Below are 26,722 nucleotides of genomic sequence, written 5' to 3' on the forward strand. Positions count from 1 at the left end.
ATACACCAAGGACGCAGGATCAACAAGGCGGATCTTCCCGGGCGGCTCCTCTTATTCGGCCTGCGGGGTGGCGGAGGGGGAAGCGTTCAATACCTGCGGAGATACTTCAAAATTACTTACGTATTTAAAAGAACAACACAAAATAAGATGCACAACGAGCACTTTTTTCTTTTAAAACATGAAACTTGAGGGGAATGTGCTCTGAGGGTGTTTGAGGCTTCCTTTCCTCAGCTGGCTGTCCCATCCCCTTTACGGACACGAGTGAAACGGTGGCAAAGGCCCCTCGCCAATGAGGAAGGGCGGGTGCCGCCGCAGGTCAGGGCGCGTATAGCGCGCGCAGGCCCAGCAGCGCGGCGAGCAGCAGCGCGAGCAGGGGCGCGGGCGCGGCGCCGGGGGCGCGCAGGCAGGCGGCGTAGGCGTCGAAGGCCACCTCGCGCAGCGCGCACACGTGCTCGGCGCGGCAGGCATCGTCGCAGACCCGCACGTCGTAGCTGACCGAGTTGTAGACATAGTAGCGCTGCAGCGCGTCCCAGTCGCGCTGTATGAGGCCGATCGCCGCGTGCATGGAGCGGGCGCCCGCGTCAGGCACCTCGTAGGCCTTGGTCAGCCGGTACTCGAGCCCCCAGTGCGGCGTCCCCTGCTGGTTCGCCTGGCTCAGGTTCACGAAGTAGGTCACCATATCCTGGAGAGGGAACACGGGACGGGCCCGTCGTGAGCAGCAGCCGGGTTCCACCCCATCCCCCATCCTGCACCTCACATTTACCCTCAGATTCTTTATAGCCATAGTAATGAGGGCTTTTAGTTGTTGATCACTTACTATCTACCAGGCATGCTTGTCAGCCAGCCTCTGGTTGAATCTGATGACGTAAATGCACTTATTACCCCCACGGATGAGAAATCTGAGGCCTTAAGAGGTTAATTCACTTAATTAATCTACAGTGCTAAGTGGCAGAGGTGGAATGCAAACCCAGGTTGTTTACCCCAAGGCCTGTGCATTTTTGGTCCTACTAAGCTCCTGGACACATAGAAGATGCTCAGTAAATATTTGTGGGATGAATGGATAACAGGCCAGCCTAAAAGGAGTGAGATAAACCTCCTGGCTGAGAAAGGCTTTAGAACTGTAGTTGATGGGGGTTTGGGATACAGGGCAATTGCATATTATATGGTTTCATTTAGCCCTCCCCCAAACTCCGTAAGGTAGATACTGCTATTCCTGTTTTACCCAGGAAGCAATGGCAGCCCAGAGACGTCAGCAGCTCGAGTGGTGGAGCCAGGATTCAAACCCAGGGGAAGGATGGAGGGCCTGTTTTTGGGTGGGGTGGGAGTGGGGGCCTAGATTCCCCTTGTTCAGATCCTATGAGTGTCCGGTATATAGACAGCAGGCCATACCCTTAAAAATCTGCTGGCTCCTTTATCTACATGTGCTCCCTAGAATCAAGAGCCTACGTTATCTCATCCAGTCCCTAACTTTAAATGTTCGCTAGAGGCTCTCAGCTCCCAAATAAAATCTCTGTACCCATCTCTTTCTTGTACACCATCTGCAACACTCAGTTGTCTCTTCATCGGCATTTTTACTTAGATGCCATTTAGACATCTCAAAGTTGGCAAGTCCAAAGCCAGAGTTCTAATCCTCCCTCTAAAACCTGTTCCTTTTGCAGTCGTCCCATCTCAATTAATAGCATCCTCATCCTTCCAGTTGCTCAGGCCAAAATCTTTGGAGTCTTCCTTGACTCCTCTCTTTCTCTCACACCCACACTCAATCCACTGCAAATCCTGTCTGCTCTGCCTTCAAAAGACACCCACTTCACACCCCACCAGCACCACCCTGATCCAAGCCACCATCTCTCCACTTATTATGCAGTCACCTCCAAACTGTGTCCCTGCTTGTGCCCTTGACCCCCACAACTTATACTCTGCCCAGCAGACATGGTGATTTTATAAAATTATGTCAGTTTCTGCCCCAGCCCCACCAAATCCAGAATTCTCATCGTGGCCTACATGATCTGACCCTGTCCCCTCCCACTCTGCCCTCACTTCCACTCCAGCTGCACCTGCCTCCTTGCTCCTCCCCTAACACACCAAGCACAGCCCCTCCCCAGGGCCTTTGACTTGCTTTTCCCTCCACCTTCCCTTGATACCCAAGAGGCTTGCTTCTTCAGTTTACTCAGAAATCTGCTCAAATGTCACCCTCTCAGTGACATCTGACATTTTCCCTGCCCTGCCTAACATAGCATGCATGCACCCCTACCCATCGCTACCGTGTGCCGTCACCCTGCTTCCTTTTTCCCCTTAGCCCTTCTCTGTGTAGTATACTTAATTTTATTTATTTGTTTATTGTCTGTGGCCTCCTATAAAAATGTCAGCTCCAGGAGAGCAGTGACTTTGGTTTTGTTCCCTTAATTATCTCCTGAGCTTAGAACAGGGCACATAGCAGAAGCTTATTACACTGTGTTGAATAAATGCAGGAATAACATTTCTTTGCCATTTCAACAATTACACGCACATCCTGGTTGGTGAGGGATTGCTCGACATGTTAGAGGTCTACTTTGGCTGGAGTCTAGCTATAGTTGATGCAGGCAAGACACAGGCAGTGGACATAGGTCAGACTGGGAGGCCTTGAACCAGGCCAAGGAAATCCCCTTCAGGGCACTGGGGAGCCATTGATGTTTTTAGCAAGAGACAGGTAAGATGAAAGCAATGCTTTGGAAAGACTAACTCCTCCTATAATGCATAGCATAATAGGCTGCTGCAGGGCAGGGCTGGAGCCAGGAGGACTTGTGACAGTGATCCATGGCAAAGGGAGATTTGAGGAAAGAAGTGACCTGACTTGGTGGCAGCATTTGGAGGTGGCTCCAGGGCTCTAAACCTGAGCTCTAGAAGGGTAGAAGTAACTTGACCTTCCTGAGACTCAGTAATGAGCGGTGGTTGGATCAGCTGGGAGAGAGTGTCCAGGACCCCCTCCAGCCTCCCGTCCTGGGCCCTGCAGACCCAGGGCTCCTGACCTGCAAGCTCAGTGTGGCTCGGTCGTATTCGAACACCCGGATGCCTGGATTGTTGGCCCCATTGACCACTCCAGGTAATGTCGTTTTCCAGGGGGTGACTCCAGGTGTGAGGAACATGACGCTGATGGGGGCACCTTTCAGGAGACAGAGAGAGAATGGAACTGAGAGAGGCTGGCAATAGGAGGGAGATGGGGCTTGCAGCCTCCCTCCAGGCTGAGTACCTGCATCATCATAGAACATCCGAAAGCTGTCGGTGTGGTGGTGCCCAAAGAACTGCCCTGCGATGACCTGATGGTGCCTCCGGACCACCTCCAGGTACCTTTTGTTGAAAGCCTGCCAGAACCATGCCACGTTCCGTGCCTTCTCAAAGAATCCTGGGGGTATGTGGCCAATAATGTACACCTGCAAGGAGGCAGAGACCAGGAGGGTGGCTCAGAGATGCCTTCCCCAGCCTCTCATTTTCACCCCTCAAAACCTGCCCACTGTCCCCAAGGTAGCAGGCAGGCTCTGTATCTCCTCCCTGAAGATTTCCCCTGTTCCCTCTCCAGGCAGATTCAGGCATTCTCTCCATGCCCAGCAATGAATCTACACGTGCTTTCCCACCGCTGTGCCTTTGCCCTAGAGTACCCTTCTCATTTTCACTTCTGTAAGTCCTATCCATACTTCAAAACCTAGCTCCAGGGGCACCTCCTCCATGAAGCCTTCCTGATCCTTCAAAGGATCCTCTTAGAGACCTCAGGCACTGTAAGTAAACAGTGCTTGCCTAGCTGTGCGGTAATGTCTGTTCATGTTTGAACATTCCTCAAGTCATTCAATCAACAATACCTGGGCACTTGGCCCCATTGCAGGAAGTAGAACAGGGGAATTAAGAGCATGAGCTTTGCATCAAAGTGCAGCATGGACACGAACTGTGTGACCTTGGGCAAGTCATTTCACTTCTCTGAGCCTCAGTTACCTCATCTGGAAAATGGGGATAATAGCACCTACCCCGTGGCAGTCCAGGAGTTAAATGAGATAATCCATATAGAGCACTCAGCGAAGTGCCTGATGCATAGTGAGTGCTCAGAGCACCAGCCATGAGATCCCGCTGTCACATGCTGCTCAGTGCAGTGACTCAGGCAGGTGACGCCTAGGCAGGTTCTCAAGGAACTGCCAGTCCAGCCAACCAAATGAACACACCCAACGGCAGGTTGTCACCTATTTGGCAAACCCTTGAGGTCGAGCACACAAGTAGAGGCTGCAGCTGTGTGTGTGTGGCAGCAGTGGGAAGAACACTGGACTTAGATTCTGGAGATGGGGTTCTAGCCTCAGCTCCACTGCTTATTGTGTAACCTCAGAACCATCACTGCTCATTCCTTGGGAGCCCCAGGGTCCTTATCTGTAGTTGGCTCCAGCCTCTGAGCCTCACAAGGCTGCTGGGAAGATGGAGGAAACCTACTCCTGGTGTCAGACCGATGAAGTACCCTCTGTGACCTGGGCATCTCGGGTTGGGAAGTGACCCCAGAAAGAAGGAGGAGGCAGCCGAGGCCCTTACCATTTCCCCAGCCCGGGAAGCATTGGTCAGCACCTCTTCCAGCCACTGGAACTGCCGGCCCGGGTCGGCCATGCCGGCCGTCTGCTCGTTTTTGGTATAATACAGATTGGTGTTGAGGGCCACGATTCGCCCAGTCCTGCTTGGACCCGGCAGCTTCTCAGAATAGAAGGCACCTAGGATGTCACAGCCAGGGAGAAGTCTGATGGGTCCCCTACCTCTGGTCAGACATGCCTCTGTCCCGCTCTGCCTTATTTTCCCACCTTTTCCTTCCCTTGCAGAAGGAGAGGTGGGGTGAACTACCATTATTTGCATAGGAGTGGGGTCAGTGTAACCAAAGGTTCCTATGTTCAAATCCTGGCTCTATTACTTATTAGCTGTGCAACTAGGGAAAGTTACTTAACTTCAGCATCCTCCTCTGTACAATGGGAATTACAACGGTGTGTGTTTCCCCTTCAGATTCTCTGTCAATCCTTCTCCACCCAGCTCTTGGCCCCCAAAGACTGATCTAGTGGACTAAATCAATGGACTTCTATTCTTACGGACTTCTGATTGGCTTTGACCAATAAGGAGCCTCAGCAGCAGGAAAGAAGGAAGGGAAGAGAGTGGGGTCAGGGTTACCTTGAGCTGGCTGTGTCTCTGGACCAGTGTTTCTTAACTGAGTGATTTTGCCCCCTCCCTACCCTGGGGACATTAGGAAATATGCAGAGTCATTTTTGTTTTGTCACAACTGAGAAGTGTTACCAGCCTCTAGTGGGCAGAGACCAGGGATGCTGCTAAACATCCTACAATGCACAGGACAGCCCCACAACAATTATCTGGCCCAAAATGTCCATTGTGCTGAGGTGGAGAAACCCTGCTCTGACCCAAAGGTCAGTGCCCCTTCCTCGGGTCATTGTGAGGAGTCCCATAACGTGCTGAAAGTGGTGCTCAATAAATATCGGTTGTTTGGATCATCATTAGTGCCATGAGATTAAACTCATGGGCTTTGGACACAGCCCTGGATCCTGCTCCCAAGTCTGCCTCTTCTAAGCTGTGTGACCTTGGCCAAGTGACTCGGTATCTTCAAGCCTCAGTCTCCTTATCCGTAAAATGGGGATAAAATCAGTACCTATATCATGGAGTTGTAGTGAAGACGAAATTAGGTCAGAGCCTGGCAGGTGGTAAGTGTTCCTTATAGTAGCAAATGGTGCTGGTACCTTCTCTGAAGAGAGCGATGGATTCATTACTGAGCCAGGGTCTCCACATTTCTGCTACCTGATTGTAGATATTGTTGCTCCCTGCTGGAAACTGGTTTTTGGGGTGAAAGTCATGATTTCCCAAGGCAGCATAGACTTTAGTATCTAGGAAGGAGAAAATAAATATAAAAATATATATGCTAAAGCGTTTGGTGGGATTAGTCATTTTCTGTCGGCCACCAGCCATCAGAGCTAACAGGAAGCGCGATAGCACAGATGAGGAAAATACAGAGATAGGCAGAAAACCACATTTGATAGAATCTGGGTGAACTTTGCTCAGACTTTGGAAGGAAGAGCAATCCATTTCCTGATCCCTGTCCCTAACCCCATTCCTGGTGGAAAGTTTCCTGATGAGATGATGAGGAGAAAACTAGGTCTAAATAACCTTCATATCCGTTAGCAGCCACCTGGTAATTTAGAGTTCCTTGTTCTTGTCAATTCCAAATCCATCTTTCTATTAGGGAAGGGGTCTGGTTCACTTCTGGGAGGCCTTCAGAGTTTCATTCATCCATGCATTCAACAGATATTTATTGAGCACCTACAATGTACCAATATGTAAAGCTGGAAACCAGCAACTCAGTCCCAGTCCCAGAAGCCTTGCAGTGTAGTAGGGTTGACATGCATGGAGTAATGAGATGTGTGAGAGCTGTCAAAAAGGGAAGGACCATTGGAGGAAGGATGAGTGGAGGAAACATTTGTTGGGCAAGCAACCAGACAGTGTCAGCTGCAGTTTCTTTACCAGAAGAGAGCTGGTTTGGAGAAATGATTTACATATAATTAATCCCAATGGCATCTGTTATACTGTACCCATCACTAATCCTAGTGAAGGCTGAAATTAAGCTTCCTGTGCTCTTGGCTCCTCTTGCCTACCTCCTGTCCCCCAGAATGAGTCTTCTGGAAGGAGGCACAAGGCAGCAATTAGGGAGGGGAATGGAACATCCAAGGTAAAGGTGCAGAAGTCTACCTTTTGTCCACACCCCAACAATTCGTTCCAGGGGATAGCCATTATCTCATGTTGTCCCTAAAAGATAAACCTTTCTCACCTCTAAAACATAAGAATATCTACGTAGAGCCTAGAAGGTCTCGCTGTCATAGACCCAAGTATATAGCTATTCAACAAATATCTGTTAGATGAATAAATGAGCTGACAGCTGGTCAAATGGGATGTTATGACTAACACGGTTACCCATACTTTCCCTTTAGAGTTCTTACAAACAATGATGAATGTCTAAAGAATGCTGCGAGTGAGGTCAGCAGCAGACCAGAGACTGTGACCTCTCACTGGAGTTCTGATCCGGTCCAACCCCTCAACATACTCTGGAGACAGCAGCTGAGACCAGCCGCTGGCATCAGTTCAGACATGCACCATGGGTGTTACAAGTGCTCAGCGTCAGTCATTAGGTGCCAGTGGGCCCTTTCCACTTCATCAGTCTCAGCTTTCCCTCCAGGGCTTGAGGCACAAAGACAGGGAACTCACCTTTAGTTTTTAAACCCATTCGGTTGCTTGATTTCACACCCCAGAAAAAATGACCTAACCACAGAGCTTGGTGACCCCCACTGGTATGCGTATTATTTTATTAGCTCTAGTTTATGGAGTGAGACTCCCTTATTCATTTTAGATCAACTTTTAATTGAGATGTAACTAGTACAGAAAAGTGCACAATTCCAAAATGCACAACTCAATGAATTTTCACAAAGTGAACATTCCTGTGTAATCCAACCCAGATCAGAGAATTGAGTATTATCAGTACCCCAGAAGCCTCATAGAAGTAAGTTTTCCCTGTTTTTGACTTTATAGAAATAGTTTTATAGTATGTACTACTTTTGTGTCTGGATCTTTTGTTCATCATCATGATGGAGAGATACCTCCACGCAGTAGTACCGGTATTTGTTTCTTTTCATTGCTGTGTAGTATTCCATTGCATGAATATCACATAGTTTATCCATTCTATTGTTGATGAACATTTGTTTTGTTTTCAGTTTGGGACTACAATAAATCACTGAATAAAGCTTCTATGAGCAAAAAAAAAAAAAAAAGGGAAGGAAGAAAGAAAGAAGGTCTACTTGCTAGTGTGGGGGTGTGTGATGGGGTGGGAGAGTTCAGGGGAGGCCTCCCTGACAATGTGGCCTGTGAAAGAGACCTGGACCTAGAGAGGGATAGGGTCCATTTGACTTATTTCTTCCTTGTGAAAAATCTCATGCCTACTTTTATTTGATGTAGGTGCTCAATAAATATTTGACAATCAACGAAAACTCTTCTTGAGCTCCAGGCAGGGCTTATATACGCTTGACCCACCCTGGGGCTGACCTTGAATCAGTGGAGGGAGGGTGGAGCTTCCATCGCCTATTTGGGGGAATCTTTCTAACAAACCCTTTGCCTTGTACTGCCTACAAGATCTGAAAATACCAAGAGCTCTGCCAAGGAGGAGGTTGTAGGATTCCCATCAGTAATTGTTCACTGAGCTAGAAGCCATCATTTCCGACTGTAAAAACCTCACATCTCTAAAGTAAAATGTCAGCAGCCATTAAGAATGAACGCCATTAAGAAAAGCCTCAAATCTCTGCAATGACAATGGCAGATGAGAAGGGAGGGAATCACTCCCATTTTTTTAACTGCTTTTATGTGCCAAGCTCGGTTAGAAGCTCCTCACAAGCTTTAGCTCTATGCAGGCACAACCTGGTATCTAGTGAGAGACTGGATTATACAAATGAACAATGACCAGGAAACTCCAACCCACTATCAGCAATAACTAGACCAGGGGACTCTGACCCACCACCTGTAGCAATCAGTCCAGGAAACCGGCTACTATCCACAACAACCCATTCACGAAGCTAAACCACAATCCCTTTAACAATCAGCCCAAAATAGTGAGGCCTTGATCAATAACTGGCAGCTTCCTGCTTCCAATTTAGGGCCAACCAGAGAAAGCCAAATATACTCCCCTAATAACCACATAGGATAGTCCGTTTCCAGTTAGCCTGCCTCCAACTTCCCCATGCCAACAGCTTCCAATCAGGGTATTCCTGAAACCTTCCCTTTTTTCCATTGCAAAGTTTTCCCACTCCTCTGCCTGCCGTGAGTCTCTGCCAAATGCAAATGATGGTAGCTGAGTCCCATGCCATAACAAGCTCCGAATATATAGCCTTCATCTGTTCTCATTGGGATGTTCTTTATCTCCACACTTGTTACTGCCATGTCCTCTGCACTATGGTGAGAATGTTATCTCACCATAGTAGTTGCTCAATGGGTTACCTTATTTAATCTTCATAATAATCCTTATGAGCAGGGACAATGATTTTCCTCATTTTATACAGGGAGAAACTGCAACTCAAGGAAATTAACCAGCTAGAAGAAGGCAGAGAATTGGGACCCAGATTAGTTTGACTTGTGTGCCTGTGTTCCCAAGCACTCCACCCTGCTGCAGAGGGAGGAACCAGTGTTGAGAACAGCTCTTAGTAATACAGGTGGGACGTGGCAGGAAGAGCACTTGCCATGGGATCAAAAATCTCAAGTTTCAGTCTCTTCCTCCTGTCAAACTAGTTGCTTGACCTCTCTGTGCTTCAGCTTATTTATCTATGAAATGGGGAGTGTTCTACTTGACCTGTGTTGTTCTCATTCTCAAATAAGATAATATCTCATTTCATCTCTTCCAGTTTATCTTCATTGTAACAATCCTAAAATCGGGGTGTGTCTTTCCATTGAGGCCTTAAGAAAGTGCTGTGTCATACTTTCATTGGCAGCATTTTTTTTCTTAGTGAAATACAAAATAATGATGCATCTTACTGTCTGTGGCATCTTGGCTACTGGGAAATTCAATAAATGCATAAGTGTGGTATAAACTATAAAAACTTATAATTTACATTTGTGTGTTAAATCTTAAAATATTTTCCTATCCATTATTTTACTTTTATCCCAGAAGCCCCATGTGGAGCAGCGAACAGAGTGGTCAAAGTTGGATCTGAGTTTAAAATCCCACTCTAGGCACTGACTTTTTTTGACCCACAGTTTCTTTATCTGTAAATTGGGATTGATAAAACCTATTGCATTCCCTGGGGGAGGGCATAGTATTCTGGTTTGGCCCTAAGAGTAGTGACTTCTGCTGGAAAACGAACAAATCCAAGCGTGCCTGGATTGGGTTGGGTTGGGTTGGGTTGGGTTGGACTGGGTAGGCTGGAAGCATCCAGGCCTCCCTGTGCATAAAACTGATTTACCTTGAGAAAAGGAGACTGAGAAAAGCAGGTTGCTTGCGGGATAGATGTGAGATGGTGACAATAGCTAGGGCCAGTCCTGGCTCTCCAGTGGAAGTGGCGAATAAGAGCAGCACTCAAACATGCATTGTGTCTCCATCCTGGCTCTGTGACCTTGAGCAATTTACATGGCCCAGAGCTACATCTCTCATCAATAAAATTGAGATGGTAATAATGGCTCTCTCTAGAATTATCACAATGAAAATTGAACTAAAATATTTAAAAATATTAAAGCAATGCCCTACACTTAACACTCAATACATATAGTTATGGTTGTGCTGATTTTATTCATTTTTATTACCATTATTCTATAACTGGGTCCTGGGGACTGTTAAGTAAAATAAAATGGCCACCTACACTGGGCGTTGCGAAGAGGAACCCATTTTCGAGAAGGGCTTTTCTAGAAGACAAAAGCAATTGACCGGCAGAGGTTTTCAGAAAAGATGGAATGTACCCTACAGGGTGGCTGATAAGCAACACATGGTGATAAAACTAGTTTCAGTCCAGTAGAGAGAGCTTATCAGATTGGAGAAGGTATACCTTACTAATCATGTATATCTGCTCCCCACTTTGTAAGACCCCCCTATGTAAAAACGAAACAATGCCAGCCAGTCAGAACATTTCCTCACTTGCTTCCACATTCACCCTACATGACCTAACCCTTTCCACTCCCTCCGTGGAGCTCCCTTCTAATTTCCCAACGGGATGCTGCCCAATTCATAAATTTTTCAATAAAGCTGTGAGATCCTAAATTTAATGTTGATGAAAACATTTTTCTTTTATCAACATCCATGACTAGGACCATCAGAAGGAGCAGCTGTACCAGAACCCAAAGGGGGAGAGCAGTGCAGCCTACAAGCCTGATTCAGCTCCCCAGACCTTGTACTTGGCACAGCCTGTTTAAAAATATTTTCCAAGAATTAATGCCAGGCTGATTTGCCAAGATGGTGGCATAAGACATTCCAGGGTTCCATTTCCCCCACACAATCTTTGAACAATTAGTAAAAACTGGCAGAGCCATCTTCCTCGAAACTCCAGAAAACAATTAAAGGGTTGCAATAACTCGGTGAGTGCTGAATCAAGAAAACACAGCTTTAAGAGGTAGAATTCTGTAGCGCCCTTGCTGGCCCCCTTTCCAGCCCCTCCATGGAGTGGTGTGGAGCCAGCCGGCGCTCCTGTTGTGAGTCCCTGGCCTTGGGAGCACTAAGGAACAGCACTGTGGCTGCAAATCAGCATCTCCCAGGGGCCCCCAGCAGCCAGGATGGTTTGAGGGAGGTGGATGCTAACTCTGGGGGCAGAGCTGAACACAAGGGCTTGTGTGTGAGCCCAAGTGAGGCTGACCCAGGAACGACACCTGTATATAACTCTACAGAGCTTGGGCTGTGAGTCTGATGTTAAATGCAGAGGCTAAGGCAGGGAAATATCAGGCATTATCGTTCATACCACTAGGTGTATCCCAGGCCAATGAGATCGCATGCTCCTTGCAGGTGTCGGGAGGGTAAGAAACGACGACTGCGCGTGCCAGAACGCAACCTGGTTGGCAGCAGATGGTCATCAATGGATGAAGATCATCATCCTTGATCTTATGGCTGTCGTTTCCTGACTGTCAGGCACCTCCTGGGGTCCAGGTAATGCTATGGGGAGTCGATAACTGAGTCTTACCTGGAAACACCTCTCTGATGAGCTTGGTCAGCCGTTCCACGATTTCCAGCACAGCCGCCTCTCCCAGCCTCTCATTGGGCACATGAGGCGTGTCATCCCTGAAAAACACCCCGGGCAACTCAGGAGGGGCATGAGAAAAGGAGGGGAGGGCTCTGCAGTGAGAAGGGAGCCTGTAGAACTGGCTTCAGCTGTCCACTGATGGGAAATGGCCAGGCAGGAGTGGGAGTCCAACTCCAAGGCAGAGTTCAAATCTGGGCTCTGCCCTTTACCTGCTGTAGGTCCCTGGGCTGGTTCTTTAACTCTCTGGGCCTCTATTAGCTCATCTGTAAAACAGGGATAATAATGGTGTCTACTCATAAGAGTTTTTGTGAGACTTCAATAAAAGGGGAAAAATTATAGATATAGACAGATAGATGATAGATTTAAAATGTAGTAATAGTGGCTGCCAGGTTGTAATTACTATTAGTGCTATTTAGAGAGGGAAATTCTGGAGTTCCAGCCCCATCTGCAAGCTCCTAGGGAGCTCAGGGTTGAGAAGCCTTCTCTGAATACCATCCCTTTTCACAGGGCTTCTAAGGAGCTCAGAGCTAGCTTCAGAGGATGGGGTCCACATCTACTTTGGGTCAGTGCCACCATTTTATTCACCGTTTGACTGACCTAAATTCCTGGATACACCTTAGAACTGCTTAGCAGGGGATGGGGGGCAAGGGGAGTAGAGTGGTGGAGGATGGGGTTTGGGGAAGGACAGGAGCCCCACCAATCTAGTCCTCAGGTCTCAGCTGGACCTGGCAGTCTCCCAAGGAAGTTAACGAGCTTACTAACACTAGTACTGCTACAGCAGCTCCCAGGGCTCACTCGGTGCCAGGTACTTTCTGTGTGCAGGGCCCATAGCCACTAATTTGTTCCTCATAATGACCCTAGAGCACAGGTTCTGTTTTTATCTCCATTGTACAGATAAGGAAGCTGAGGCACAGAGACATTAAGAATTCTGCCTACGGATATACAACTAGAATACATACACAACAGCCAGGATTTGAACCCAGTCAGCCTAGCTCCTGAGTCCACGCTCACATCCATTACATCCTGTTGCACCTCTGACACCCTCATTAGGGAAGCAAGAGGGGAGCGGTCTGGGTACAGGCCAAAGGCATCCAAAGACTTTGGAAAAATTCCACTTTTTCTAGTTTGGAGCATCTAATTCTATCTGATAGAAAAGGCATCCAGTTTCTATAGGTTATCTCCCAAGGGATTGCAACTCTCCCAGAGAAGCCAAATTTCTTAGAAACAAAAGAATTATAAAGGATTCTAGAGGTCATTTCATCCCATGCCGTACACCTCTGCAAGGTCCCAGAGATTTCCCAGAAAAACTGTGTATCTGTTAATGGATCATAAGTTTCCCAAAGTGATCACCTTTCCCAGAGGGAGCACATCTCTCAGAGTACTACACGTTTCTCTGAGAGCCCCCTTCTCAGAGAACTCACAGACCCCTCAGGAGCAGGAGAGGGGCGCCGCCCAGGGTCTTGGCCTGAAGCTCACTCTCTTCTTAGATTGATTCCTAAGCCCAGGGAAGCCAGGGCTGTCGGCCCCTCCTGAGACATTTCTTAAGTGTTCAGCCTGTCCTGCCAGCCACAGAGCCCATCTGAGGGTCATTGTGGCCAGTCCCATGTCACACTCGGGGACAGCTGGGGGCTATGTGGTTTGATCCTGGCTTACAGAAGCATCCACCGAGGCTGGCAGAGGGAGCACAAAGTCAGAGCTCCCTCCAGACCTCCTCAGCAGCTCCCCTGGTTCACCTCTTCCTGCAGGAAGCCCTTCCCAACCCTGCCAGATGGGGTCAGCTGCTCCACGAGGCTCCCACACCCTCCCAGGTGACCCTCTCTCCTTATTGGGACATAACGGTCAATGGACTTTCTGTATTGCCCACAAGACTGTGAGCTCCTTTCCTTCCAGTATCTCAGTATCCCCAGGATCCACCCCAGGGCTGGGCACCAGATGGGTCGACCTACCGAGCCAGGGAGGGAGGGAGGCAGTGAGGAAGCGAGTGAGGGAATGGGTGAAAGGCAAGTGATAAGAAAGGCGGGTTCTGAGGAGACTCAGGGCTTACAGCGGCATCCTTGGATGAGAAGGACACACTGAGTCTCTGTGGCCGAGTGGGAATCACCCCTCAAGCTGCCCCCATGCACGACAGTGCTCTGACCAGAGTTCTCCCTGGGGCACTGGGCCCTTGGTCCCACTTCTGGACCACTTTCCAGCCCTCATACTTTCTTCCCTCCCTGCACTTGGATCTCTAGGGCCTGGAGTCCCTGAACCCCAGAGGGAGTAGCTCCAATGCTCACCCCCCAGCTTAAAATTCGGGCATTGGCTATGACTGTGTCCCCAGCCTCAGTGAGAGCTGTGTTCTGCCAAGGCCGGGAGCCATGGAGTTGAGGGCATCTTTGGAATCAGCCAGACCCAGGCCCCAGGGTCCCCTGGGCAAGTTACTTAACTCCTTTGAGCTTCAGTTTCCTCATCTCTACAATAGGGCTGATGTGAGGCTAAAGGAGATAGTGTGGGCAGAGACCCTGGCTCACACAGTGAGTGCCCGTTGAGGGGCAGCCATTGTGGTGACTGCTCTCACCCGGTCCAGAGAATGAAGTCTGGCTCCGGCTCGATCTCCTTCATGGCGTGGATGGAGGAGTTGATGAGGACCCAAGGAGAATCGCACAGGTAGTTGCCCCAGGGGCCCGCGTTGGGTACTGGCTGGGAGCCTGCCGACGGGCACACCTGGAGGGGGTCTTGTGACACCTTGTAGTCAGGGTCAAGGTGCAGGTCAGAGACGTGCCAGAACTTTCCTGCAGGGAAAAAGAGACGCTCCCTCAGTGCTGGTTCCTCCCTGAGCCTGGCTGGGGAGGAATTCTGGAATCTCTGGGCAGGGGGAGGAGGCTTATATAGGTAGGAGAATGTCAGACCCCAGAAAAAAGTCTAACATATAGAAGGACTGTCTGATCCAGGGGCCCTGCTGCTTATCTCATAAATACCAGGTGCACCATAAACTAAGGGTTGAAGGCTGTTTTAGAAATCCCAGTCATAGTGGTGCATAGACCCCAAAAGGTGGATAAGACAAGATCAGATAGGTCCATAAGATGAACAACCACAAACAAGCCAAAAGGCCTGCTTCCTCCACATAGATAATACAGCTGCACATCAAAGAAGAGTAGTGTGTTAGAACCCTAGTAACCAGTCAGCTCAGAAGTTAATAAGCCCTCACCCACTCAAAGCACAGGACATCCTTCCCTCCCCACGTGGTTTTTTTTTTTCTCTTTAAAAAATGCTGCTCTCAGATAGAGAGCTGGAGCCATTTTCTTTCTTTTCACTGGCTCCCACCTGTTTTCTTCCTCTCAGAAATCTTCAACTTTATACTTAAACTTTGACTCACTGCATTGTGTGGATTCTTGAACAACTCCAACCTAACAGAAAAGACCCTTGGGTCACCCAGGGTTCAGGGAAGGGCCCACAGGTATGGCTTTGCCCAGGGAGGCAGTGAGCGTAGCTGAAGGAGCACAGGCTTGCTCCATCCCTGACCTGCTCTATGAGCTTTAGTGAGACCCCTTCCTTCTCCACATCTCTGTGTCCACATCAGCACACGAGGTGTCTGGCTCTGTGGTTCTCAAAGATCCTTCTGGGGTCCAGCCTTCTAAGTACATTGTTTTAGAGCAAAAGCAGGAGAGTGTTGGGTCTAAGAGCTCTGGCTCTGGAGCTACATACTAGCTGTGTGACCGTGGGCAAGTATGCGTACCGCTCTGAGCTAGATCCTTTCATCCTCCAGGGAAAAATGTGCAAAACTCTGACCTGGGAGGAGAAAACTGATGTACCAAATGAGTTGTAAGATCTTGCTAATAGATATCAGCAAAAACCTGGGAAATATGTGTAGAAGTAAAGTCGAAGGGTGCTAGACAAGAAAAGAAGGAACATAATTTCAGATTAGGCTGAATTTCTCATCAGTGTACTTGCCAGCGGGTCTGGATTCAGAGTGGCAGCTCAGGCAGCTGGGAGTGGGCCTGTTTGCTGAAGTGGCTGATGGAAGCTTGGACTCAACTCAGAACCAAGTGAGCCTGAGATCCAAAAATCTCTTGGCGTAATTGGGGAAAGGACTGCAAAGAAGTGGAGTGGATTTATCATGTGTACCAGCACAAGGCCTGGCACAAATAGTTTTAGTGACTACTTATTAAAGGAGCATAGAACAGGTTTCACTTCTGCCCTAAATCCTACATTTCTAGCTATGACAAGGGTGAGACCAGGAACTGGGATTTCCTCGCCCTTCCACATTGTTGTCACTTACACCTCCTTTTCTTGTCAGAGCCAACACCCAAGCCCCCCACTTCCATCCAGGAAGGTGGGCCTGGGCCAGGAAGTCCCAGCTTCCTTCGTTGCTTTCAGGGTTGGATGGCCAGGTCCCCACCCAAGCCACAGGGGATGCAGGATAATGTCTGGCCCTGCTGCCTCCCACCCCCACCTTGATTTTTTTTCTTCCCAGGGGCTCTTAAGCTTTCACCCCCCTCTCCTGATCTAAAACTCTTATGAAACTTCTTCACGCTAAGGTGCAAATGACTGATTAAGCAAATCATTATCCCTCCCAAATGCATTGCACAATAGTCCTCACCAGAGCCCTGGGATGTACTGATCACTGTCCCCATTTTACAGATAAGGAAACTGAGCCAACAAGCCTGTGATCCCCAGGTAAATGGTGGTGGTGGTGGTGGGGTCTTATGGCTCCAGATGGTCTCCCAGGGAAATATGATTTCTAGAGGGGTAAAACCAGTGTCTTTTTATTTTAAATATGTCTCTTGTAGACAGAATATGCCTGCAGTTTTATTTTTTACCCAAGCTGAGAGTCTTTGTTTATAATGAGGAGGAATGTAATCTCTTCAGATGTACCGTGATCACTAATATACTGTACTAGAAAATATTCCTAAAGGCACAAAATCTTAAGCCAGAGTAAAGAAACTCCAATTGCCCCATTTCAGTTTGTAAGTGGGCAAGAGTTTGTGGGCTTTCCCAAGCCCTGAATTGATACTGCGAGGGGGACATACCTGCCTCTAAGCCTAAGACCAGGCTGGCCAGGCTGGATGCAATGAGAGGCCTTTCTCTCAGGAGGTGCAGCTCCCTGTCCTCCCATGAGGCTCACGTGGAGAACATTCCCCTGACTTGAGCAGGCTCCTCCTCAATTAATCGCTAACATGGAGCACTTGGACTTTTGACTTCAGCCCTCAAAGTATTCAGTGAGCATTTCTCCACTTCAGGAACTTCTCGTCTGATGACAGAAGCTCAAGGGTCAGTTGCCATTTTATCTCCTCCTAGAAGATAAACTTGGTGTCCCCATCTCGCCGGTGTATAGAACGGCCACCCCTTCTACCCTTCCCGAGAGTTCACTTCCTAGTGACCCGTGTGTGTGTGTGTGTCCACAGGCCTGACTGCAAGACAGGCCATGGTCTTCCCCAGGTTGTCACACAGCTGCTGCCTCCTCGTCATTCAGGCCTCAGTCCAAAGGTCACCTCCTCAGAGAAGACTTTCCTGACCACCTTATCTCAGGAAGCACCCCCACCACCACCACCACCACCTGGTCATTAGCCGTAGCCTTCTTCCGGTCTTATTCTCTTCAGAGTACTCTCACATTTGAAATTACCTTGTTTGCTTGTTTATCGCCCATCTTCCCAGTCTAGAATGTCAGTTCCACAAGAGTCTGAAGGCTGTCTTGTTCAACACTGGAACCCCAGCACCTAGAACAGGCCTGGGATGTGGAAGATGTGCAAATAGGTAGCAACCAAGGGAACACCCACCTCAGGAGGCAGTGGGGAGCATAAGTAGATAGGAAGCACTCAGAGCATTCACCAGGTCCCAGGCCCTTGGCAGGCTTGTCTCGTTTCCTTCTTGAAGTCATTTCATGAGGATTCTTATGCCCATTTTACAGATGAGGGAACTGAGACCCAAACTCCTCACAGTGATGTCCTGTGGCTATTATAAGATGCATATGTCACCCATGAAGCAATGGGAGCCACAGGCTTCTGTGGAATTGATCGCAACTGTGAGGGTCCCTGGCCCCCCCTAGCCAAAGGAGTCAAGATCTAACGGGCAAATCAGGAGAAGGAATGGCAGAGGGACTCTGCATGGGAAGGTGGGAGATCTGGCACGTCTTGCCTATGGGACCTTGGCAAGTCACTTGACCTTGCTGAACCTGAGGGGTTTGAAGATAGCGAAGGGGAAAGGGCTTGAAGAGAAGAATCTTAACACACCAGACTTGCCAGCAATTACCACTGGGGGCGGGAACTTTAATGTTTTACTCTTTAGACCAGCGCTTTGTTTCTCGAACTTTCCTGTGCAGACAACTCATCTACAGATCGTGTTAAAATAAAAAGCCTGATTCCCAAGTTCAGAGGTGGACTGGGGAGACTGCATTTCCCACACATTCCCGGGAAAGCCGATGCTGCTAGTCCACAGACCACACTTTGAAAATCAAGGATTTGTATATTCGAATTGAAAGCATTCATGTATTAACTGAGTTTTTTTTTTTTTTTTTAAAGGTATACCAATCTGAGCTATGATGATTGTTCTTAATTACTGAAAACATGAATAAACAGTTGAAGTACAGACTTGGGGTGGAATTCCAGCTCTGCCACCCACTAGCTGTGTGAGCGAGGGCAACTCACTGTGCATCAGTTTTCTCGCCTATGAAACAGGGTAACAGCGCCGCGTACCTCTCAGAGTCGCCGTGAGAATGTAAATCAGCAAGTAAGGTAGTGCGCAAGCGCTCAGCAACGTTCACTAGCGGTTTCTCGGTGGATCCTGCAGGTCTCCCTTTCACCGCAGGAGGGAGAGGTGGCCGCGACCTGCGCCGCCCTGCCCCAGCCTCGCTCCGCTGCTCTCTTGTGCAGTTAGCGGCGGGGTCGCAACATTTACGACTGAGCAAATGGAAGACAGATGTTGTCTCCCCTTGAGTGGTCCCGGTTGAGCCACGGCGCACCCTCTAGTTTTAATTTTGAGAACTCAGCTCTCACCCCTGGGCAGGCGAAAGGTCTCCTCCAAAGGCAGGGTCCCGGGGCCCTCTTTCCCCCTGGGGATGATGGGCACAGGGCCCAGCAACTTTGCGAGGCCCATGGAAATGTATGAGACCTGAAAAAAAAATTCATCAGCTCCAAAAGTGCAGGGAGAAACCATACAGTTCTTGATGGAAGATGGGATTACGGAAAGCCTAAGAAAGTCTTCAAATGGCCAGAAGGAGAGTTTCCTTTGGTCAGAAACACAATAGGAAGGCAGGAAGCCATCTGCCAATTATTTAGCACCTACTGAATGTCAGAGGCCGTGCCAAGCACTGTACCCATGCGGACTCACGACAACATTATGATGTACATCCTAGCACACACCCATTTTACAGATGAGGAAACTGACTCAGTGGCGGGACTGGGATTGATATCATGTCAGAACTGAAATGATCACTGTGCACTTTACGCTGCCACTAGCTAGCCTTGTGACCTTAGATATAAGAGTAATGACAGTCCCTTAAACTTTTACAGCACTTTATAATGCATGTGCATTATCTCACTTATCACATTGAATCTCTCCTCTGCTATTTTCCCTATCTTATAGTGAAACAGAGGCTCAAGGTCACATAGGTAGAACCTGGGTTTCTGGCTCCAGGCCACAGGTTGTTTTTGAAACGGCACGCATGAAATTCAGGATCCAGCAGCTCTTGTTTTGAATCCCGGCTGCTCCACGCAGGTAGTGGCAGCCTGAGCAAGGGACTTCCCCTGGCCAACCTCACTTTCCTCACTGAAAAATGAGGCCATTAATGCTCGTAGCAAAGGAACAGTGTGGATGAGAGCCTTCGCGCTCATTCCCTGTGTTACACCGCCCCCTCGCGTCTCCTCTTGGGCCTCAGTTTCCTCAAGTGTAAGTTGAGAGGACAAACGAATGTTCTCTGCAGGCCATGCCACTTCTAACGCCCTAATTCTAATACCATGACGTTTGGCTGTCACTGTGTATAACCCACACCACGAAGCAACCTTGGTCCCTAATTCAGTCCTTTGCAATAGACCCCAAAGCATTTTAACTGTAATTCCTCCTCTGTAAACTAAGCACCCCCCTCCCAAAACAGGTGGGGTTTGTTTGTTAAAACCAACATTTCCTGACCCCTTATGTTAAATACACGGATTCCTCTCATGGCTCTCCTCCAGCAGCTCCAGGATGTGGATGGTATCATCCCGTTTTGCAGATGAGGAATCTGAGGCCCAGGCCATACAATGCCAGGACTAGCCTTGCCCTTCTTTGGCCAGTCCTGTTCCTTCAACCCTGGACCTGGCCTTTAGGGAAATGTTTCCCCGCGGTGCTAACCCGGGCTGGAAGAGCTTGTCTGTTTCTCTGCAATTTAGAAGCTGAAGAGTAAGCACAGTGTTGCTTGGGTATGTGTGGGAGGAGTAAGGAGCCCACAAGTCGGAGTCCCACTCGTGCTCTTGGTTAAGGAAGGTGCAGTAGAAACTGCTTGTGCAAAGCAGGGGTATTTGCTGTCTGATGGTATCTCAGAGTTCTTATGCACTTCAAGTTTTTTCTGAAAAAACTTATAGGGCTGTGGAATTCTTTTAAAATTTAATTTTGTTTTAAAATTATAGACATATGCATTCCAGAAGGTTTTGGAGAAAAACAAAATAGTACCTATGAAAACTACCATCCCAAGAGGATATTGAAAGGAATGACACATAAGGTAACTAAGCACAGACTTTGTCCTACTACGTCCTAGCTCTGGGATCTTGGGCAAGTGACATGGTTTCTCTGAGTCTCCTTTCCTTTATCTGCAAAATGGGGATAATAATCACGGTGCTTACCTCCCAGGAGCTCTAAAAATCAAATGAGTTGTTTTTAATTCTTCCATTTTTCAAATGAGTTTTAAAAGGACAGCAGATTTCAAGCATCTAGACCTAAGCCTGGCCTATCTCAAGTGCTCAGTAAATAAATGTTAGCTTTTCTGAGCTGTTTTCCTTAGTTATTTTTTATATAACATTATTTTATAAACAGAGTGGGGTTGTACAGTTTGGGTTCAACTCCAGACTCAGACCCTTACTAGCTGTGTAGTCCTGGGCTAGTTATTTAACTACTGAAGGCTCAGCTTCCTTGTCTGCAAAATGGGGATGATAATCTCTACTTCACAAGGGTTTTGAGGGGTATTTATGTTAAAATACTGTGTGTAGAAATTCTGGCAGTGCCTGGCACATAAGTACTTAATGAATGTTACTTATTATTTTCTGTTTTGCTGTATTTTCTTGAAACCGTTCTAGGTAATTATACCATAATCTTTTAAGTTATTCCACTATTGGAAACAACTTTTCATTGTTTTAAACAATGCTGTAATGAACATCTTTGTGCATTTGGGGTGGGTTTCTTTTTAACCACTAAGACTCTGGGTTGGGGCTGCCCATTGGCATTTGGGTTTCCAAGGAAACATCTTTAAAGGTGAAAGAGTGAGGGGGTGGGAGATTCTTCTAATCAGTCCCAAGCCCCCAGTCTCTGGCAGTGCCTCGAGTGCCCCAGAGGGGAGTTGGGGTATCTATCTCCAGGGTGGAGGGAGACCACTGCTCTCGGCCTGGTTGCCCTCACAGGGAATGACCCACTCTTCTCAGGGCCTATTCCAGAGGTGCCTTCCACCTTTAAGACACAGATTTTGGGTCTGAGTCCTTCCCAGGCACTTCTCTCTGGTTTCCTGCCCCCAGTCATGTCCATAGAGTGCTTTGCTAAGGCTCCCAGCTGCTCTTGGTAGTGTCTAAAAAAGTGACTGACGCCAAAGAACAGCCTCAAGCCAATCCTGTTCCCATTCTTGGCCTCTGTTTATGCAGCTGTAGAATAAGGGTGTTGGATCATCTCTAGGGTCCTATTTAAAGGACCTCTGAAAATGGCAAACTAGAATCTTCAGGAATCCAGCCCTTCTGCTGACTCTTCTCCAAGTGCGTGGAAATCTAACAGGCATCTCAAGCTGGACACGTCCCAAACCGAAATGCACATCTCCTCCTCCCGCATCTCGATTTCCCCCATCTCAGCAAATGGCAACCCCATCCTTCCAGTTGCAGAGACTAAAAACCTTGGAGTCACCCCTGATTCTTCTTTCTCTCACACTCATGATCCATCAGCAAATCTTGTCCAGAATTAGACCATTTTCCACCACCCCAACTCCTACCACCCTAGTCTGAGCTCTATCTTGTCTCACTGCATTATGAGTGATACAGCAAAACTGGTTTTGCTCACTGGGTTTGCTGCTTCTCCACTAGGGTCACCAATTTTCCCAGTTTCCGGGAACCTAGGGGGTGCCTGGGGCATGGGACTTCCAGTGCTAAAACCAGGATGAGTTGGGCACCCTATCTTTAACACATTACAGTCCAAGGAGCCTTTCAAACAGATGTAAATCAGGTCACATCACTCTTCTTGCTAAAACCCACTATGGACCTCGCATTTCACACTAAGTGAAAGTCTGAGTCCTTAAAATTGTGTGTCCCCACCTCCCTATTATCCCACTGAGGTTACCTCCACCCACGTCCCCCCTGCCCACTCTGCCCCAGCTCTTCCTCATGTGCATCACCCACGTGCCCACCTCAGGGCCTGCGCACGCTCTGTCCTCTCTTTCTGGAATGTTCTTATCTGGACACCACCTGGCTTTCTCCCTCACCACTTCAGTCTCTACTCAAATATCACTTTATTAGAGAGCTCTTCTCTGGCCACCCCGTACATACCCATCCCTCACCCCCAACACGTTCCCTACCCCATTACTCTGCTTTGTTATTTTTCTGTTAACACTACAGTCTCTTGGCATACTATATATGCTTTCTGTCTTATCCCTGGTGCCTAGAACAGTGCTTGGTACATAGAAAGCCCTCAAGCAATATTTGTTGAATGGGTTCATGAATCTTTCCTGCCACCTTTTTCCTCTATACCAGCTGGCTGGCTCTTACGTACCCAGACCTCTTTGCAAAGTCAGCGTCCTTCCCCTGGCCAGCTGGTGTCCCACTTAGACTCTTCAGGCTCAAATATCACCAAACAAAATCCCCTCCGACTCTCCGCCCTGCCTCTCCGCCCTAGCTCCCTGCCTTGCTGTTCCTTGCAGTACTCTCAGCTCTCTCAGCAGCTTCCTGCAGATCTGGATCCCAGGTTCACAGTACGAAACAAAGACATCACCGGCGTTCCCAGTGCCGTACCTGGCTCAGCCCTGGCCACTCCCCAGTGGGCCAGGAAAATCAGCAATTCCAGCAGCCTCATCCTCCGGGCTCACCTCCAGGAGACAGCACAGCCGCGGGAGTCTCCAGGAGCTGTTGTTTGGGCTTCCTAATTGTTAGTGGCCACGTGCCTAAGCAGAACTTCCCGTCCTGTTATCAGCGTTCAGTCATTCAGGGCATCTGGCCCCTCTGCCTTTTCCTCCTTTGCCCAGCAGGGTGTGAGCTGCATTTGCTGAAGATGCACCAGTCAGGGCAGAAGGCGGGCCTTTGGACTCAAGTAAAAAACAGCACCTGTTCTGCAGGTTCCTCAGAACATTTCAATCCCAGCCAGCAACTGTAATCTCCAGGAAACTTTCCCAGCCTTAGTCATAAGAGGCAAATGTCCTCCACTTACAGAATTTTTACATTGCCTCACTCCAGCAGAACAAACAAACCGTATAAAATGGCTTAGTTTTGCCATCAAAGGAACTTAACTGCTAGTTGGAGATCAAGAAGTCTGAGCACAAGCAAACCAGAGAGTAAGAGCCATCCATTCATTCAGGCAGGGAATCAGGTTCCCAGGAAGTTGATGGGGACCCAGGGCAGGCCCTGCCCTTGAAGGCTTGGCAGGGGGAGAGGTGCACCACTGGATTGCAATTCAGTGCATTACGTGAATTGACAAATCCAGAGGCAGGGTCTAACTCAGACCAAGAGGTCTGTCTCACACTGAGGAAACCAAGAGGGCTTCCAGGAGTAGGTGACATGGGCTTAATATTCTTCTAAGATTTTGTTATTGAAATTGTTGAACATAATCAGAAGTAAAGAGAACAAAGAAGTACAGAGAATAGTGTAAAGAACCCCCAGGTACCCATCCTCCAGCTTTAGCAATTATGAACTTACGGCCATTCTTACTTCATCTATACTGCCACCTCCAACATCTTTGGATTATTTTAAAGCAAATTCCAAAGACCATAAGGTTTTGTCCATAAATACTTTAATATGTATCTCTAAGAAATAAGGACTCTTTTTTTTTTTCAAACACAATGATATCATCATCATCAGAGCTAAAAACAAACAAACAAACAACAAACACAGTAATTCCCTAACATCACCAGATAGATATTCAGTTAATGTTCAAATTTCTCCGATTGTCTCATAATTTTTTTGTTTTACAGTTGGTTCATTCAGATCAGGATACAAACAAGGGCCATACTTTGCATTTGGATGATGTCTCTTAAGCTTCCGTTAAATCTGTAGACCTGTAAGGGAGGGGAGACGGGGCTATCCAGGGCAGCAGACAGAGGTTGCTTATTCCCAAAGTGTCTAGGTGCCCCACTCCCTCGCAGGCGGTCTCTGGGAGATAACAGGTCCTTGGGCAGTAAGTTCTTGGACATTTACTTGGGGCTTACGTAAATATTTTATGTCTGTTAGGTTCTAGGCCCTGGGGACACAGTGGTGAACAAAGCAATGTCTCTGCCCTCACAGAGCTCACAAGATGAACGTTACACAAATGAATCTACAAGGCTCCCTGCCTGGCAAAGCCCTCGGGCTCAGAGTTGCAGCAAAACTTCCCAGGGACTGTATGGGCTCAGCCAACAAGTATATCAGCAGGGCCCAGAAACAACTAAAGCCCCATCCCTGTTCAGATCCCCAAGAAGGAAGATGGCACCACAATAATCACCAAGACTGAACTTTCTTCCAGTAGAGAGGGAAGAGGGCTCAGAGACCAATGGCTATTCATTTAACGAAAATAAAGCAGTGTGATGTTTCTTGCACCTGAGCCTACGGCCTGAATTCATAACCACTAGAAGGTTTCTAAAGCATAGCAAGGTACCCTTGGAAGACAACCCTTGGGACTGGTGGGGTAGGGGACAGGCAAGAAGTCTGGGGCAGCTGGCTTCCTGGGGGCTGAGCAGAAGGTGGCAACATCTAGGCTTGAAATTGGAACATGAGGGGGTGTGGGAACTCCTTACAACCCATCTCAGGGGTGCTGGAGTTCCACTTAGCTTTTCACTGGATGCAGGGGCTTTTAAACCATGCAGATTTTTGTTCAGTGTCCCCAAAGGGCCCCACCACTAACCCATAAGATGCCTTTGTGCAAGTAGAAAAAGGCACTTTTCCAGGCCTTTGTGTGAATTAGAAAAATGTGCCCCATTCCCAGGCAGACATAGCAGGGAGCCGGAGGGATTTCAGCCTCCACTCAGCCCCTCTGCCCAGTGCCTGTTCCCTGAGTACTAGGGTTTTTCTCCAGGCTTGGCCTGGCCAGCTTGGTGTGTCTATATTAGGTTTGTCAGAAGAGGTAGGCAGGGCAGAGAAATCCAGATGGTCAGGGCTTGGCCTTCTTAGGCACAAAACAGCCCCTCTTCTTCAAATCGCCCAAAGTGTTTGTTTGACTTATGATAACTAAGGTCTCCAGGCAATTCCCATTGCTCTTAAGAGAAAAGCATGTTGTGTAAAAGCTGTTAGCAAACACGCATTCTTCATGTTTTTGCTGTAGCCCTTTCAGTTCTATGCTCTCAGCAGTGAACATTAAACGCCCAGGCAGCAAAGCCCTTGGGTGGAGGTAGGGGTGGGAGCTGTTCCAAAGGGGCCTTCAGGTGCCAATAACCTTTGCACATTCCTGATCTCAGAGCCTCTGGGAAGCCAGGCTGTGGCTGGTTGGGGTTCAAGTCCACAGAGGGCTTAGTCCAAGAAGGTCAAGAATGGAGCCAGAACAGAATCTGTGAATGCTGACATCTAGCTCAGGCTCTCTAAAGCCAAGACACGTTGCTCTTTTACAATCATTCATTCATACATTCATTCATTTAACAAATATTTATTAACCAGACTCTGTGTGCCAGGCACTGTGCCAGGTGCTGGTGATACAATGATGAACAAAAATAGTTCATAGTTTAGAAAGAGAGATAGCCTTTAGACTTATTCATATGGATAAATGTACAATTACAACTGTGATGTGGCCAGTTTGCATGTCATTCTAAAGACTTCAAAGTTTTTTTCCCAGAGGTTATGGGGAGCCACTGAAGATTTGGGGGCATGGGAGTCACAAGATCATAGAAAAATTACTTGAATTTTCCCTTTGTAGAAGCAGTGACTGATCCAAAAGAATGAATCTCTAATGATGAAGCCTGGGTAAAGAACGTTTTTGGGCAGGGAGGCCTCAGAGTATACCATATAATTTGTGTCTTCTCTTAGGTGGTCTTTTTGTGATGGTTGTTCCTTAGAGATCCCAGAGAGAAATTTCTGAGGTTGGCCACAACTGACAAACTCAGCACGGTCAAATATTGATCTTTTTGTCCAGGAAGCCTGTTCCTGCTTCTAGGTTCCCCATCAGTTTCTCCTTGTCACCCGGGTTAAAACTACAGAGCCAGTTCAGGGCTAGCACAGTTCCGGGCACTCACTAGGCACTGTTTTAGTTTCCCGGCTGCTAAAACAAATACCATACAATAGTATGGCTCAACAACAGGAATTAATTGGCTCCCTGTTTCAGAGGCTAGAAGGCTTGCTCCTTCCCGGGGTGGGCATCTTTTGGCCGGCAGTCTCCCAGGATTCCTCGGTGCTTCCTTCCCATTGCAACATACATGACAGTGTTGCTCTTTGGGGTTCTGGTGACTTCAAGCTTCTGGATGCTCCCTGTGGCTTCTCTCTCTTTTTTTTAATTCAATTTTATTGATATATGTTCATAAACCATACAGTCATCCACAGTGTACAATCAGTTGTTCACAGTACCATTATATAGTTGTGCATTCATCACCGCAATCAATTTTTGAACATTTTCATTACCACACAAAAAAGAATAAGAATAAAAATTAAAGTAAAAAAGAATGCCCAAAACATCCC

At 48.0% G+C, this 26,722-nt stretch overlaps 1 protein-coding gene across 1 annotated transcript; it reads right to left on the reverse strand.

The window, feature by feature from the left end:
- Positions 1–143: 143 nt before the first annotated feature.
- SMPDL3B (sphingomyelin phosphodiesterase acid like 3B) lies at positions 144–23,125 on the reverse strand. Its single transcript, XM_037817955.1, has 8 exons — positions 22,889–23,125; positions 14,299–14,512; positions 11,682–11,779; positions 5,733–5,876; positions 4,537–4,709; positions 3,224–3,404; positions 3,003–3,136; positions 144–682 (listed from the first exon to the last, which is right to left on the reverse strand). Exons 1-8 carry the CDS (start codon positions 22,947–22,949, stop codon positions 317–319), a joined length of 1,371 nt encoding a protein of 456 aa, XP_037673883.1. The 5' UTR covers positions 22,950–23,125; the 3' UTR covers positions 144–316.
- Between the last annotated feature and the right edge of the window lie 3,597 nt (positions 23,126–26,722).

The sequence above is a fragment of the Choloepus didactylus genome, chromosome 2, assembly GCF_015220235.1.
Source record: "Choloepus didactylus isolate mChoDid1 chromosome 2, mChoDid1.pri, whole genome shotgun sequence".
NCBI classification, from domain to species: domain Eukaryota; kingdom Metazoa; phylum Chordata; class Mammalia; order Pilosa; family Megalonychidae; genus Choloepus; species Choloepus didactylus.